We start from the raw sequence: 19269 nt of genomic DNA, 5'->3' as shown, positions 1-19269 counted from the left end.
CGATGCCAAAACAAGTACATGACATACGTTTTGAACTGATCCATATTTCATACTATGTACCTCTGATCCAACCGTGAAATAGAACTAATGCTGACGTCATAGATGACGCCAATTATTTCCTAAAAATATTAAAAAAAAATCAAACCTAGACCATTTCGCAATATACGAGTCATGAAGTTAAGTGATATCTATCACGAATGTTTTGGTGCATTTAAATCGAGAAACGCAGCGGCGATATCCATCATAATGTTTATAATCTCAAATGAACATGCTACATAATATGAGGAAGGATCGGGAAAGGATTCAAACTATTATTGTACAAAATTTCATCCAAATCGGTACAGTGGTACAAGCGTGAAGAAGCGACAAACATACATACCGACAGACGAACTTTCGCAATGTGACAATTACATAACTTTTATACGACATTCATTAAACGCTCCATTTAATATATGTATTTACAAAGGCTTAATTATAATTAAATATGGAGAGAATACCAGTAACGAACACGTAATTGATCATATAAACGAATGAAACTATGTTATGAATGTGCCCTTGGAGAATCTGAATTATTGAACCAATTTGAGTCATTCAATTATTATATTTGCTTTGATGAACAGCTCCCAGATGACAATTAACATGTATATCCATACGATAATAAAAAGGTTTTTTGTGTAGGTAATACAGATAGAATATCTATACTAATATTATAAAGCTGAAGAGTTTGCTGTTTGAACGCGCTAATCTTAGGAACTACTTGTCCGATATGAAAAATTATTTCGGTGTTAGATAGCCCACTTATCGAGGAAGGCTATCATCACGCTAATGCTGGCCATACACCATACTTCCTATCGTCCATTCGGCATGACGCTACCGATTGGATCAGTTAGAACTGACCATGTGTGGGAGTGGATTGGCATTATTTGGCATGATAGTTATACTTGACGGAACAATCGAATTTCGATTCTTTTGGCTTGATCATGGCGATTGGATGATGTCGATTGAACCGTGTATGGCGGTATGCGATCGTCACTTCAGTCTGGTCAATTTTCTGGTCATTTTTCGTCCAAGCTGAAGCATAGGCGCTTCGCTCGCTTGGTCGATAAATATGAAAGTATATGGATGTTTAGATGTCAACGGTTACGGATTTGAATAAGATTTGTTTGGGAGATAGATGAAGTACCAGATTACTTAACACATTGGGTACTTCTCATTAAACAGGTACATCTATATAACAACAATCTTCCCGGCATATAATCCTTTTTTTTGTTTCATTTTTACGAATAAAACGCCCAAAACGGCTAAAACATCGTCGTCTGTCACCGGTGATGCCATGGCTTCAACTGACCGTTGCTGCCGATTGGACAATTCAAACGTTGAGTGTGTGGTCTCTATGGACAAACTGCAGATTGGATCAAGCTGCAGCGTCATGCCGATTGGACGATAGAAAGTATGGTGTATGGCCAGCATAAGACCAACAGGAGCGGAGCAGTGCGGGTAAAACCGCTGGGCACAGCTAGTGGTACAATAAAATATTTATTACCTGTAAAACTAGGAGTTCAAAACCTTTTAAAGCAATTCGATTTTTTATGTAATACAGCGTCTGCTTCCGACATGTTCTACAAAGCATTTTACTGAAGCTAATATTCATTTAAAACTGAATTAGTCGTATAGAAATTTCCACAACTAATATGATCATACAAAATGTACCTGTTCATAACACTATTGCCAATTACAACACCATTAATTAATATCTAACATTAAAACTAATTGCATTCCTAAGTTCATGCTAAAATTATTTTGAAACAAAAGCTCAATTTAGAGCCAAAATTCACACGGAATAATTAATATTTTGCGTTCATAAACGTAATTATGTTGAGTGTATTAAGTTTAAAATCAATTCACTTCGTTATTTAGGTCGTTAATTCTTTATTGACTGGAATAGGTAGCTGTTTGTGTATTCTCAATACTATATGTGGATATTGCATATGTAACTTTTAGAACAAATTCTTAACGAAAAGATTACCTCATTTACAAGTACATGTTTCGCTACAGGCACTCCAATAGCTGAACTCAAACTCAAATATTTTATCATTCAACTAGGGTTCGTTTAAAATTCAAACTAGACAAAACCACCGGTTTGGTTGGTAGTTTCACTGAGAAACTAAAATAAAACTGTAGAAGTAACACAATGTAATCTCTAATTTAATGTTGTATGTTTATTGTTTACATAGTGGACGACACGATAAATCAATCATTATTTTGATATTTAGTTATAAATAGCATTGAAATGCTTTAATTTATAAGAAAAAAAAAATAGAAATAAGAGCGTGTGCCGGGCACACGTGTCAGAAGTGAAACTATTTTGGCAAGATTCGCCTCGATCGTCGCCTTATTCCATGACGTGACGGTATTGCCATGACGCGATTTTGAAATTTTACACTCAACGCGCATAAAGAAGTTTCACTTCAAAAAACAATAAATCATGTGAATTGTTATGTTAACTTTCTTGCCTTTTCTAAAATCTAAAGCACCTGTCTTCACTCATTTGTTCTAAAATTGTAAATTATCTACATAGATACTGCAGTAATATATTTATCAATCAGTCTACAAAATTAACATTTTCCACAGCGCATTGGTAGATACGTGATAGACACATTGCAATTACCAGGGGATGGCTTGTTGCATTGTTTGACATTTATCTACTGAAAACCAAGGTAATTATAGTCATGATGGCATATTATATGATTGTGTTTTAATATGAGAATGATATAAATAATAATTGTCTTTAACGCGATAGAACGAGAAAATAAAATTAGAGTAAATAATTTCCGTGTACTATGACGATTTTAAAGCGCTTCTAAAAGAATTCATTGAGAATGTATGAATTTAGAAATAAGATAATGATGCAATTTATTATGCCGTTTATACGGACAGCATTTGATATGAAATATTTCAATTGCCTCCACATTCTAAACAGCATAAAAATTATTTTACGATTTGACGTCTTCGATATGGGCTTCTATGCTTGGGCCAAATCTATCTACGCGAAGGAAAACATAAATAAAATTTCCTAAATTCCTAAGCTACAATAAAAATAACAACACAATTTACCAAGACGATCATATTATTATGATGTACTAGCTGTTGCCCGCGACTTCGTCCGCGATTACGTCGTTTTTCGTCATTCGTCGTTTAAAAAAAATACGTGACACTTTATTTTTGAATGTTCTTAATTGTCTCTTATAAAAATAAACTACATTAAAATTGAATACTCTGATAAGAAAATCTTAAAATCGGAGGACATCGAAAATCTGAGGAAAACATGAGTGAATTTGATTTAAATTCTACATTACTTAGTAATTCAAATAATAATCTAAATTAAATGTAGATTAACAGTTTGAGCGCATCATTATATAATATGTACCTAAGTATTAAATTACGTTAGTTTACATAGTAATTTTACTAAAAGCACGATGACTTTCTTTCGCGCTCGGTACAACAAACTAAGCATGTTTGTGGTACGTGGCCCGCGTCACTTGACCCCCTGCGAGTTCCCCTCCGTTACTATGCGAAAATATATTCGTCGCCCTACTGTAGGAAAAATTTTAATATTTTAAATTCGAGAAATATTGATTTCTTGTATTCGACTATTCGTTGTAGTCGAATATAAAATATATTTGAAGAAACTTAGGTTGGCCTTCAGGCAAAAGGGATCCTATCAAATGATAAACTTGACCTTGTATCTTAAAAGTAAGCATGAAAGGATCCTCTGATAATTGTTGAGCACCAAAGGATCATTTAAAACGCACTACTATAAGAGCGAATATTGTCTAAGAATTGTTTAGATTGCACGTCATGTTCCTCTAAAAGTAGTGATTTCAAAGGTTCTGGTGTATCTTCAAACGAAAGCCGACTCCTTACTCCTCTTTAAAGCATTACAAAAAGAACATACTACGTTAATATCGCCTATACAGAAGATGATCTGTAATCAATTGTGAGGTTATAAGCAAACCCACTTTTATATTTGTCGGACCACACCACCGAATTCGTAGATTGATCTTCTATGTTTACCTCTTAAGTCATTAAGACTGTCGAAATCTGTCTACAGTAAGACGGGCCTCTCGCTATTCGTCCGTTTCAAGAGACCAAATAGTTTCAATTCTTAATCTTTCATTAAACAAACTTATTAATCGTACTTGTCTCAAATAATCTTGTCTCAAATAATGGTAATATTCGCGTCCCTACTCTAGTCATTGCTTATGCTCATGTTCATCTTCAAGAGATCGAATAATATTATGGTGCACCCTATCATTTGTCAATCGGTCTTCATATTGAGTAAAAGTTTCAGATTATCGAGATAAAATATGCCATTTGCGATCAGCTGTGAGACGTTATACCCTCTCAGTGAAGGTTTCGGTCTCACAGGATAGTACATGCCGTTCGCGGTCAGCTGTGAGCCGCAATTCTCGTTGTGAAGCGGTTTCAGGTTCTCGGCATAACACAATATGTTGTTTTCGGTCAATAGTAAGCCTCTTACCTCTAACGATCCTTGAGAACTCTTATTTCTCATTTTCTTAGCTTTGCTCGAATTTCGATATAAAGATTTTTTAGGTGGCACTGATGCGAGTAAATAAAAATTAAGTTAAAACGGACTGAGAGTGTTATTATATAATCATCAATCATCATCATCATCAATACATATAATAAAATTGTGGAAAAGCGATGTCTGTACAATGAAAATATGTAGAAAAAAATTAGCAGGTGTTATTATTAAATCGATCTTGAACCCAAAACTGTAGTTAAAATTTTTTTTGTCTGTTTGTCTGTATGTTTGTGCACGCTAATCTCAGAAACGGCTTATTCGATTTAGATGCGGATTTCACTAATGTATTGTGGTAATGTTCATTTAACAGTTAGTGTTTATTTCATGTCAATCGGTTCATAAATAAAAAAGTTATGACAATTTATAAGTAATCACGGCGAACATTTGCTAAGGCATTCTATTGTACACTGTACAGTGTACGATAAAACGTAATTTATCTGTTATACGCTACAGTTATTCCTTTACATGTCCAGATGATCATATCAAAATTCCCCAAGGGTTTGGGGGTAAGCTGAGGTAGTAGGGGGGGCGGGGTCAAATTAACATTATGGTTACTTCTAATAGGTAAATTTGCCACACAAAATGTCCTTTAAATTATGTCGTATTATATTTTTAACCCCCGACGCAAAAAGACGGGTGTTATGTGTTTGACTGCTATGTATTTCTGTGTGTGTGTGTGTGTGTCTGTCTATGGCACCGTAGCTGGCTAACAGGTAAACCGAATTAGATGCGGCTTTTTTTTGTTAGGCAGCATATTTTCCGACGCTGGTTCTTAGATAAATTGTACCGAAATCGGTTCATCCACTTATTATACTTACATAGGGGTAAAAGTGGGAATGAAAAAAATGATATAATAATTTATTTTTAAAGATCGTTGGGAAGTTTATGAAATTATTTATTCCTTTTTGTATACACTTTTCTTCGTCTAAACGGTTAAGTTACGTCTCTCTCTCTTCAGCCTTTAGTAACGTGCGTGAGACAGGAAACATCTAATTTGGATTTGTTGCTGGATTTGATAAAAATTGAGTATCGATTAAGCTGATCAGTGGCTACACCATACATTATTAAAAACATCCATTTAAGAAAGGAAGGAAATAGAATTTGCTCCTCTCCCCCCCTGGTTCCTAAAAAATAATATGACATAATTTAAAAGAAATTTTACGTAGAATTAGTTAGGCATTTCTTTTTTGATTTTCGATATTATATACTAATCATAATTTTTAATTACAATATTATGTAGTAACTATTTGGTATAGGTTAGGCATTTCATTTCTTGATTTTCTTTAATAAGTTGGTACGTAAGTTTTTTAGCTCAGTTTAGTAAGAAATTTTAATAACAATTCTTTTAATTATTTATGGTAGTACGTATTTACTCAATAATTGTATGTTAAGTAGTAATTCAGCATGGGCGTAGCCACGGTAGGGCTGGGTGGGGCGCTTACCCTGGCTTTGATCTGGTAGGTACCAATTGTGAAGGGGAGTGGGCGTGGGCGTTGGCGTGGGCCTGGAAGTGGGCGTGGGACTGGAAGCATGAAAATAAAAACAATTATTGTTGCCCCACCCTGAGCCCATGGTCATAGGTCCCATAGTCACTATTCCACGCGGACGAAGTCGCGGGCACAGCTAGTAGACAAATATAATCAGAAAGCTTTGAACTCCTAAGCTCAACCATAAAAGATAGACATTAATTATGATGTCGGGAGATATTTTTTATATAATATGGAGAACATTTCTTTCATACTTGATTTCTGTGTAGCTTTAATCCTTAAGGTTGCACACGCGACGAAAGCTTAAAAATGGAGTTACTGCTCTGCTCACGAATATGAAAAATAATTGTACCAAGTTTCGTTTAAATCCGTCGAGTAGTTTTTGTTTCTATAACGGTTATACAGACAGACAGACGGACAAAAATTTTTGGCGTCAGTGTCGATCCCTAATCACCTCGTGATAGTTATTTAGGAAATATATTTCATGTACAGAATTGACCTCTACAGATTTAATATAAGTATTATACATATAATTAGATGCCAATTTCCATGTAACGTTAAATTCGACTATACAATAACTAACAGACAACGCAGGTTACTCTCGTTTCCGTAAGTTGAGGCGGCTACATATTCGGTCCTCATAACTTCACTTTTTGTGAACGAAACGACAGCGCGGTTTAATTCGATGCCAACACCATCAAAAAAAGGAAATATTTTTAATTGTGAAAAAATATTATGATTTACACTATTAATACTATTTTAACATTAACACAAAATATAAGACTGTGAGTGTGTAAAAATAAATCCAGCTAGTTTCACATCAAACTTATGTTTTTAATTAGGTATACGACATGAAAATATATTAATTATCAAGCAATAATCATACAGGTAAATACTGAACAAAAGTATTAACAGTCAAAGTATATTTTTACTTACAACATGTAAATGATGAGGGAATAATAATTATCAACGAACTAACCTTTTTGTATTATTGTTTATAAATATAAATTCATAAACAATAAATTTATAAAGAATAGAAAAAATTCGACCACTAAAGAATGCTGGTTCGAGTCCCGCCTCGTTATCGAATTTTTAAAACACGAAGATTTTTAAAAATGTAACCAATGAACACAATCAATATTAGATTAACTGTAATGGTGTCTAGTTTGACTTAAAATAATAAACATCTACCCTCACTTTTAAAAATGTAGTATATTCACACGAATTATAAGCGCACCTTATAGGGAAGGGAAGATATGGGTTAAAGAGTTAAATAAATAAATAACATAATTATATTTAAATTATTAATTTTTAACATTGTGTTCAGTAGTGTTAACATGTAAATTGATTTGATTTTTACGAAATCTCATAGATGGCGCTGTTTCAAATTTGACTAATAAATTCATTAAACTGATTCTCTGCCCAAATTACGTAAATGACATAGTTTTTATTGTGTAAAGCTAGATAATAGCATGGCTTACCCGAAACCAACATTTAAACATGAGTCTTTAGATTGTACGCTGTCGTAATACACGGAATACGTAAGAAAAAAAAAGGTTCATAGCTCCTCCCCCGGAGGTGATAGCATGATAATATGTTTAAAAAAGCCTCACCCGACCTGTTAGTAATATTCATGCAAAATTTGAAGTCAATCTATGCAGTACTTTTCGAGATTAGCCTGGACAAACATACAGACAAACAGACAAACAGACAAACAGACAAACAGACAAAAATTCTAAAAACTATGTTTTTGGCTTCTATATCGATTATAGATCATGGATTATGTATTCTTTTAAAAAAATATTCAATGTACAGTTTTGACTTTCCTACGATTTTATTATATGTATAGATTAGCCTGGACAAACATACAGACAAACAGACAAACAGACAAACAGACAAACAGACAAAAATTCTAAAAACTATGTTTTTGGCTTCTATATCGATTATAGATCATGGATTATGTATTCTTTTAAAAAAATATTCAATGTACAGTTTTGACTTTCCTACGATTTTATTATATGTATAGATAAATTTTAATACGGGACGACGCAAACTCGTTAATATGCCTTTGATCTTTATCATGTTAAACATCTTTTAACTTTTTGATGGTATTTACACAGCATTTGCCTCTCCTATTACGGTAATGACTCGTGAATATTCCTCTCATATTTTATATTAAAAGATTACAACGTTATAAAAATTACTAAATTGTATACTGTCTCTTGAGGGTTTAAGATTGAAGTGGTTTAAAGAGATCGTCTAGATTTTATACAATTTGCAAACGAAAAAATGCTCTCAATTGGGTCTAATACACAAATCCTATAATATTAAAAATGCGAAAGGGAGGAAAAAATGTGAGGATAGATGGATGTTTGTTACTCTTTCACACAAAACAAATACTACTGAACCGATTTCAATAAAATTTGCTATGTAGGTAGCTGAAGACCCAGAATAAGACATAGACTACTATTTATCCCGAAAATGCCACAGGAATGGGAAATATGAAATATTTTTCTTTGGAAACGTCAATTTCTAAACTTCTGCAGACACTCACTTGGAGAGTTGTTGAATGTATCTTAATAAAGTGAATATACACATACCAAACAAAATAAAGACATTAGAAACCAGTACTAAATCTGGATATAAAGCTATTCTCACACCGGATGCAATCGGCGAGCCGTGAACAGACGTTCTCGTCACACCGCTTTATTTGTATGACACTTTTTCGCGAGCAAGTATAAACTTTTAATTTACCATAATATGGTAAATACAATCAAACACTTTAGTTAACATTGTAAATTCGAATCAGGAAACCTAAAAAAATCTGATACAATCTTTCAGATAGGTATTCCATTAAATTAAAACCTGACTAAAGCGACAAAGAAACCATGTTTTTGGAAACGTCAAATTACAGGAACACAATCTATTAATGAAATATTTTTCCCAAAACAATTTCAATAGGTAGGTAAGTATTTATATTCGTCATATCTTTTTTTTAAAACTTTCATTGATAAAGCATGATCCAGAATATTTATTTTTCTCATGTTTTTCTTAATTAATTGGTAAAAATTGAGAAGAAATTCTAAAACATTCAACAAGAATGTTTTCATGTTGTTGAGTGGTACTTCTGAAACAGTCTCGAGACTCTCATTGAGACTAAATCATCGCTGTTCTCAATTGTGACCAATTATATCGAGTTTTAAAGCTTGTGTCACACTAGTAGCTATTTATGTATTTTTTTCTTGGTCAATAAATTCAAAATAAGCTTTGAGAACTATACAATTTATTTCTAGTGTATCACAGCGTATAGCAATGAAAGAAAAACATCACTATCACTACATAGTATAAAACAAAGTCGCTTTCTCTGTCCCTATTTCCGGTATGTCCCTATGTATGCTTAAATCTTTAAAACTACGCAACGGATTTTGATGCGGTTTTTTTTAATAGATAGAGTAATTCAAGAGGAAGGTTTTAGTATATAATTTATTATGTTTTAGACAAAGCGGGCGAAGCCGCGGGCGGAAAGCTAGTAACTTATAAAACAAATTTTTAACTATTCGATCTTGTGCACGATTATATATATATTACTAGCGGTCCGCCCCGGCTTCGCCCGTGGTACCTACAATAGATGTTGGCCGATTCTCAGACTTACCCGATATGCACAGAAAATTTCATGAGAATCGGTCCACCCGTTTCGGAGGAGTATGCACACTAACATTGTGACACGAGAATTTTATATATAAGATGTAGTTTCCAAATATTTATATATCATACATTGTCACGTGTAATTAATAATTATGTCAAAAAAGTGTAAATTATTACTCGATAAAATAATAATTTATGTATTACTTTTCCCAAATAAAAACCTTTAGCACCAACAACAACCTAATTATTCCGTCTGCCTTATTACCCGACATTTAAAACAACCGACTTGTTTATCTTTGAATGTTTACTTAAAATTCTCCCAGTGTACCGCCATGCTACAAAAATATGAAGCTAAATTGATATATTAGTGATGTCGGGTGAGGCGCTGACGTCAGCAGCGGGGCACATCAGACCCATTATAGTTTAAATACGCTCCTTCGTACTCAGGACTGATACATTAAGAATATTATCAAAAAGACTGCTATATGATACTGTTTAAAGAGAAATAATTTAAGGTTTATTTTCAGATGTAGGTAAATACTATAAATATATAAAAATAAGTCGGATTTTCCTTCCTGACGCTATAACTCCAGAATGCACGAACCGATTTCCACGGTTTTGCATTCGTTGGAAAGGTCTCGGGCTCCGTGAGGTTTATAGCAAAGAAAAGGTGTCTCTGGTGGCGAAACGGTGTTTGCCCGGTTTGCTAGTACTAAATACAATTTAAAAACGCCCCTGTAAATTCCGTTAATAACAGACAATAAATCAATCATTTTACAGACTACATATTTAAATACATTCAAATCACCCAAAAATAATCTTGCAAAATTCAGTAGTTCTGGTTAGGGAGCCAGGTGCAAATTTGGTTAACTATTTCCTCTCAAGAGATAATTCGTCAGACGCATGAGAGTATAGTATTATAAAGCCTCGTGAACGTCAGCTGGCGCTCGGTTGGGGGGGTGCCTCCCACGCACATAGGAAAAAAAATACATTCATTCATTCATTTCCTCTCAGCTAAAAATTTGTCAAATTGTAGCTAACCCAATATCTCAACGAAAAAAATAGTCAGCTGGTTACAACATGGTGTATTATACGTCAGCTGGTGTCTCGAACATGAAAGTTAAATTTAAAGAAAAATTTATTTTCCGTTATTTCCTCTCAAACAAAAATTTACCTGATGATACCTGATATACTGAATGATATACTGAACTGTGGATAAATATATATGTCAGCTGGCTGTATCTTGGTGGAAAAACCGTCAGCTGATTCGGGAGGCTACAACCGCTCTTCCCCCCAACCGAGCTCCAGCTGACGTTCACGAGGCTTCATAATACTATACTTTGATGCATTTTACTAATTACCGCTTGAGAGGAACTTGGTCATAAAATCTGCTGCTGGCTCCCGGACCATTCCTCTAATTTACTTACTTTAAATCCAGTTCATGTAAATAAATACTTTTTCTACCAACATTACATATTACCCACCCTACATGGAAAGCATTTCCATATTAAAAACACATCCAAACTCGAATTTAGCACTCATCCTTTCAGTTTTCACCTTAAACGTCCACACAGAAGTTAAGAAAACATTTCCCCGTATAACAGCAAAGGCTACAAATGTATTCAATACATTATACTCTTTAATCTCATTCGGCATTGAGAGGCTTATCTGGAGCCTTTGGTACTGAAAACATTCTATCGCGATCTCTAACTGAACCGGGAATAATTGTATAGCTTTTATAATACGAGTAAATACTACAAAATAAGGGTGATATTGTAATTTAATACTGATGTTCTCTAACCAATTGGTAATTTACAGTTTAAAATCATTCTTTTGAATCGTTATTTACCAACATTTCGTTTTTCATGCTGACCACACGGAATAGTAGCTATTTAACTTTAAAATTTACCCATACCTATTACTTTATCGCGTTAATTCAAACATCAAAAGTTGTTTTGCATCTTAATTGTTCGTAATTCATAGTCATATTTAAATGATGTTCAAATACTTAAAAAATTATACAAGATGAGAAATGTTACGTACCCGCATCTTAAAAATAGATACGTACAGCGGGCACAAAAATTGCCCTTGTTTGCCAGATCGAATATTATGATATAGGTACTACTAGCTGTGCCGCGCGGTTTCACCCGCATTGCTCCGCTCCTGTTGGTCTGGGTGATGATATATTATTGCGTATAAATGGGCTTTCTGTCACTGCAAGAATTTTTCAAATCAGGCAAGAATTTTTATATATTATAATAGTATACTATTCCAAATCAAAAAAAAAAAAGATCTATACTTCCACTAAACAGTTTTTAAACTAACAATTTCTACTTCATTCAAACACATAATTCATGTACCTAATTATTTAAGAATTACTTCATATTTTAGACACAATCGCAGTATACTGTCTATTGTTTAATACGAGTAACAGTGTTTAATCTGATAAGAAGTATAATTACAGTTGAATCTAATACTAATGTATCCACTTCCCATACTGTAGGATATCCTGTTTGGAGGTCGAACCAGACAATGTATATGAACGTAATTTTAAACATTTGTTGAAAAAAATGATGAATTACTCTTAATGGTATTATTTTTTTTCTGTATTTTGAAGGCGCTTCTTAAAGTAGTTTAATAAATTAATGTTCAAGTTTGAGTTTAAACTGTTTTTGTCTAAAAGCTGTTTTTATAATTTAAGAAAAACGTGTCAGACAACTACGATTAAGATTGTTACCAGCCGATATTATATTACCATTAACTTCTGACTAGAGTTAGGTAAAGCTTTTTGAAGTTTATGTTGAGCTCTAAACTTTCTTGTATGTTCGCGTGTTATGAAAATTTACAAGGGTAAATAATAATAATAGATTTATAATGCGTAATGCCGCAAATTCGTATCGGCTCGGCTTTGTTACAATCGCAGAGGTTAATTAGTGCATTTAAAAAAAATTGTAGTGGTTAAACTTTTATTACTTGGTCATTAAAATGAAAATTCTAGTTTACTTATTATTGCAGTATGCACGTGTACGAAGCTTTCAAGTATTCTATACTCATGTTATAATTGAGACCATATGTTTGCCCATTTATCACATCGAATCTGTGCTATCAATTTTTTTTTTTTTTGTATTAGCATTGGCATAGGTTATACTTTTTTCGTAAAATACAAACACTGGAGTCGTTGCGTCAAAAGCTGATACTTGATATTTATGAAACGATATTAAACGCTGTTAATATGCAATTAGTTATAGAAATGGCCAGATGATTATCTTAACAAGCGTTAAATTATATTTAATATTACTGTAGTGTATGCAATTGTATAACCACACGATGACTATACAAAACCAAACCACAATCAGGTTTACGCAACACTTAAATACATGTATAAACCAATTACTGTCTAAAAATCGGTAATATCCGGTTATTTAATAAAAATCCATATTGATAGAAAGCCACTTACGATTACGAAACTTTCTCCCAATCGATAAACATAGGTCTAGGCAACCTAAGCTATCGCTCTTTTACATTTAGATCCTGCGCATGAGTGAAAGTGACGCATATACTAAGATCGAGTATTCAAACCTTCAAAGTTGAATGATTAACCAAGATTATCGATAACAAACAAATATAGACCTTATCCTTACGATATACAACGTATTTTACGAAAAGCCGTGCGAAGCATGCATATCGATTTCAACCTTCAGTGAAAGTAATTGTAAAATCGTAAACATAAACACAGCTGTTTGGTCCAACTTGACATTTGATTCACTTTTTAATCGAAAGTTAACAAAACACACTTATTAGTTATTACTATGGTGTAATTAGAGAAGAATAAAACTGGCGATTACCGCCAGATTTATAATCTTTGAGCTGTGAATTCATAAGAAAAAAAAAGTATGTCATGCCATTCAATTTAAATAACATAATCGTAACACGTATCAGTCACGTCGTTAATAATAATGATGTTGTAGGTGAGCGTTCCGTCAATTCCATGCCATCCTGTGACATTTGGATGTAAAAGAAAAAAAATAAAAATAAAATGTTGATTAATGCGCAGTTCGCGCGGGAAAGCGGCGGGCCCTAATGGCGGGTCTTTTGTTGATTCGCGCGTATTCCGTGACGATTCGACTGTTTCGCTCAATTTGAATTTTTCAAATGAAATTTTTACGCAACAGTATATTATTATCATTAACCAAGTTTTGTAAATAACATCTATTTTTGTACCGTCGACAAATTTATCAATTTGATTCAATCTTGCATTAGATATTTATCAGACAGACACGATTTTATGTGATAAATAAAAAAGCTATATAAAGCAACAAATCTAGAATATTGCCAATGTTTCCTCCTGACAAGCGAAAACCGAATTTGAACTACATGGACAACAGATTAAGAACTAAAATCCCTTATCCAAATTCGACCTTTAGAAATAGCTCACGACCATAGCACCAGATATTTAGATTTTACAAGCCTAAGGCTAACCGGTAAATCAGGCTTATATGAGAAAATCTAAAATCTGCAAACTGCGTGCACCTACATGTAGGTACTATAACGTGTTATAGTAAGATAAACTTTATTGCATTTGATTATGAACTAATTTACTTTAAAAGTTTTTGTTTACTTATTCAATTGGCGACATCAACTTAAGATATGAACAAGTGTGAGAATAGATCTCTATTGATGAGAGATTCGCTCAACAATAAAAATAGTTCGAATAGTCCAAGAGCTACCGTCGTCATTCATATATTATCTTTATCTTTGACATAATCTTTGTTTCAATAAAGAAATAAATAAGAGTTAAGAGACAGTGTATATAACTATGTAAGCTATAATGTTTTTGGTAAAATTAAGATTTTCTTTATTTACTTACTTTCGCATAAAATACTTTAAACAGTTTTAAAAGCATAACGAAATAAAATCTCTTATTCGTCACCATTTTTTTGTCATTGTAAATCCACGATCGAATGAAATCGGATTTAATGCAACAAAAAATACCGGTAATTCAACAACCTATATATAAATATAAAATATAAAACAAAAACGGTCCAGTGATCTGCATATGAGTCACCGGTACCGAGATCAAGGTTAGGAGGTGGATGGCAGGAGGCCTCAAAACTCTAATTGTAACATAGGTGTGTTTGTGTTGCCAATTTTATGATTTATCGATGATTTTGATATGTTATTTGTTGAAGGAATTCTTAAATTGGTTTCAAAACGAAAATTTAAAATTATGTATGTATTAAACTTAACGTTATTTTATTGTTAGTTAGTTCTTTGACTAGGTTTTTCAAGATGTTTAGATTTTTAAGTTTAGTTTCATATTAAACTAGCGGTCCGCCCCGGCTTCGCACGTGGTACATATTTATGTTTTCTCTACATAAGAACCAGCCTGGTACTTCAAGGAATATAATAAAAAAAGAATTATCGAAATCGGTCCACCCATTCTCGAGTTATGCGCTTACCAACACATTTTGCGATTCATTTTTATATTATAGACTAGCGGTTCGCCCCGGCTTCGCCCGTGGTACTTCTCTACATAAAAACCATCCTCGTACTTCAAGGAATATAATAAAAAAAGAATTATCGAAATCGGTTCAGCCGTTCTCGAGTTATGCGCTTACCAACACATTTTGCGATTCATTTTTATATATATTATAGATATGAACATTTTACATGATACATTCGAAAGTATTCTGTTAATGTTTATTTAATAAATCTAAACTCACAAACGATACCGATACCTGATTGAAACGGTGGGTAAAACATTTTTTTTAATCGATATAATTATTTAATTCCCAGAAATGCTGTTTTTCGAGCTTTATAACTGTTCAAGTGGCAATAATAAACAATTTCCTTTAATTACCTTTACATCTGACGTTGGATTTCACTTTCTCTTTCCGAACAAGTTATTCATCCTACCATTTAATATGTAGCTCATGAATAATATCGTTTTAATTCATATTTCATTTCAATAAATAATTACGATACGAGGTGTATGAATAAATATCGTAAAATTCCCAACAAAGGACTTTATTGGGCATAATTTAAATTATATTACAAATGAGGTAAATATTCATTAATATATATTAATGCGACCAAAATTCCACATTTTATACAAACACTAGCGACCCGCCCCGGCTTCGCACGGGTGCAATGCTGATACTAAATACACTACAGATAAATTGTGAACGTTGTATAGGTATAAAAATATAGCGGCCCGCTCCGGCCTCCGGCATCGCACGGGTATAAAATACATAGCCGGGCGGCCGCAAACGCTACGTCCTGCAATTTTTAAATCTGTAATATCTTCGAAAATATTCACTTAAATCATACGGTGTAAAGGGCCATATAGATCTATATTAAATGAACAATGTATCCATGGTATTTAATTGGTTAAGGATTAATGCTGTATTGGTTAAAATCGCTTCGAAAATTAGCCATTATTTGTCGTAAAACGTAAATGACAAAAAAAAGTTATTGTGGGTTATCCATAAGAGTTAGACATATACCATCGCGGACTTTTCTGTAGACCTTTTCAATGTGTATAATACTTAGTACATTATTTTGATAAAACTCGTAGGGTTCAGCCTGCGTTTGCAATGTAAGCGGAATAAATGTAATTTTTTACGACATCACATTAGAAACCTCAAAAATAACAGTACTTCTCCACTACTTGATGGATCTTATTATACATATAAACCTTCCTCTTGAATCACTCTATCTATTAAAAAAAACCGCATCAAAATCCGTTGCGTAGTTTCAAAGATTTAAGCGTACAAAGGGACATAGGGACATAGGGACATAGGGACAGGGAAAGCGACTTTGTTTTATACTATGTAGTGAAGATCTATTAAGGAAATCACGATTTCACATTTATTTTTTATTTTTTGCCATATTAACAAAAAGTAAAAACTAAGTAAGGTACCAAGAAGGTCTTTAATTGCATTAAAATCAAATTACTAATTTAAAACAGATATCTAAAATGCGAAACTAAATTCTCAGCTGCATTATAATTACTTCTTATTTTTGATCTCAACGAGATAAGTAGGTATTGTAGATAATTATTGCATTCGTATTAGTAGATAGCACAACTTGACTAACCTACTTATTTGACTTTCATATCTCATTTATATAAGGTTTAGTTATCTTTCATATGCTACCTATATAAGTAAGTAATCTACACTTACGTGAGTTACGTACCTACATAGAAAAGTACCCTTATTTAGCCATGATAGAAGTACTACAGAATATACCTATGTGATATTATTATAATTAAAATTTTGTGGAAGAAAATATATAATTAAAGTACTAGATATTAGATACCAAATCCATTTTTTTAATTGATCTTCAACATTCATAAAAATTTTAAGCATTTCATAAGTTTTTAGTTCTATGATTTTGATGTGATACATTAATTAACCTAAAAAAATATCGCAACTCACGTTAAAAAACCCTTATCAGTGTTTAATCAAATCCACATTGTTTACGACTAAACATAAACAAAACAACGCAATCGTGAATGCAAATTAGCATTCTTAGAACACATTTCTATTGCATATTTCACAAAGGTCACAGTTTGGACAACAGAAGCTCTATTTACTAATACGCGTTAAGATAACGCTATGAGAGTATATTTAGTTATCTGTGGTATCCCTTGTTCCCGATACCGATATCATCGCTGGGGGACATTCGATATCGATTTGATACCAATACCCAAAACGTAACGATATCTGCCGCAACGTAGTTGTAACTTGTAGGTACAACGCAACCCTGGCAAATAAATTGGCAGATATTTTGAAAGTGCATTTAGTCCCCAATTTCCGCTGCTCGAATAAATGGTATAATAATATAATTTTTATGTCCTCTTGTTATTTTCAAAAAGGAAAACGCCGCATAATATTATGTGAAGTTTAAAACAAAATATTCACAAAACAATTTTTACAACATAAATTTTGATTATTCCGCAAGATTAAAGAAATTTTGGGTTATTCCACAACAGAATATAAACGTTTTAAAACACGAACACAAACTATTCTAAAATGTAAACCTAACCTAACGAACGCTGTTTACAATTTTATAAACAAAACCATCAATACTTCAAAAACAACTTGTGGGAGTAGCTTATACTAGTATCATCATCAAAAAAAACCGATTCAATAATATGACAGTGAAATTTGGAAAGCGCATATAGGTCAGGCGAGTTATCACATCCATTTGTTTATTTGAAAGCGGCGTATCACAGGCGTGCACAAAAACAAACACAAAACCACCTCGCCGGTTGCGTCTGCGCCGGCCGACGGTACCGAGGTCAACGTCTCCATTTCGTTCACATAATCACTAAACACGTAAAATACGTTCACTGCACCGGCGCGAACATTTCGTAATGCGAATTGTCACTTGTACGAACTGCGATCGCACAGACGGCGCGGGCGTTCGCGCGAAAAACACGCGTGCGCGCATAGATTTTCACCAAGACACTGTCCGCTCGGCCGCCGCGCCTCACGAGCGGCAATTAAGCGTCACGGTCCCGACGATTGGTACAATAATCATCCGCAAGAACAATGAACTGCACAACGAAACGCTATATAATAATCTAGTTAATCGTTCAAATGTGATTTCTGCGAGAGAGCCGATTACAGTTCGGCTAGAGTAGTTTTTATAGCACAATTGTTAACGATGTCGTCGTGCGACAAAAAGGCTTAAGTCTTATATCGAGAGTCAGTTGAGCAGAACCAAAACGGTATTTTTTGTGTACGAATATTTATTTAGAATTATACCATGATAAATCACTTAGCTTATGCCTTAGAATATTCTAGATTGTATTTTAAGTATAATGGAGCTGCCGTGAACAAATACCATGTAAATCTCTTTAATAAATTCTTAAAAAATAATGTATATAAAATATAACACCTATTGTTAATTTTGTATAAAAAAATAAATACAAAAAATAACAAAAATATTCTCATTAATAAAACAATTAAAGTAAGAATATATTTTTAACATGCAGATTTATATGTGACCCGGAATTTGGCTACATATTAACGAGTCGTTGAGTGAGATAACATCGGATGATATCTTGATGACATCTATATATATATTATAATCTCTATATCAATTTAAAAAATAAAAATATCAAGAATTTTATTTGTGTAGCAACTAGCAAGATTTTTATTGAAAACAAAATATAAATGTCGATAGGGCAAATGCACACAGATTTATACATTGAATATTTTGTATTTTTTTAAGAAATATTGAGTGTGTGTTCAGCTTTCAGCATAATATGAAAGTTATAACTGTTAAGTGAACCGGTTAAGTAAGATTGTCACAACGCTTACGACTTGGCCAATGTGTCCATCAGAAATTGTACCAAAAATATAAAACAAAATGCGGAAAGCAACGGGCTTAGAAAAGTTTCTGCAAGTTTATGTGAGGTCAGAACCATTTGTTGGCAATAGGACCAGACCACAGTTAAAAAAAACAGTAAGGTAACAAAGCCCGTTAATAATCATCAACCTGCTCACAATTAAAGCAAAA

At 33.2% G+C, this 19269-nt stretch overlaps 1 protein-coding gene across 6 annotated transcripts in view; it reads right to left on the bottom strand.

Moving 5' to 3' along the window:
- The window catches only part of aPKC (protein kinase C iota type), a 193236-nt gene that overhangs the window by 164825 nt on the left and 9142 nt on the right, over positions 1 to 19269 (bottom strand). The window contains exon 1 of one of the 6 annotated variants that reach the window (XM_090111662.1): positions 18006 to 18440. The exons of 1 other annotated variant lie outside the window; for it this stretch is intronic. In XM_090111662.1, the coding sequence (XP_089967788.1) occupies positions 18006 to 18056 (51 nt within the window). In that variant the 5' untranslated portion in view covers positions 18057 to 18440. Of the gene's footprint in view, positions 1 to 18005; positions 18441 to 19269 lie in introns of those variants that run through there. 4 more of the 6 variants (XM_090111664.1, XM_090111665.1, XM_090111663.1 and 1 more) reach the window with 4 other exon arrangements.

This window comes from Colias eurytheme, chromosome 17 (genome assembly GCF_061535395.1).
Source record: "Colias eurytheme isolate Ceu_HAF_F1 chromosome 17, ilColEury1 Martin Lab GWU primary, whole genome shotgun sequence".
NCBI lineage: Eukaryota > Metazoa > Arthropoda > Insecta > Lepidoptera > Pieridae > Colias > Colias eurytheme.
This window is presented reverse-complemented; position numbering and strand designations above follow the sequence as displayed.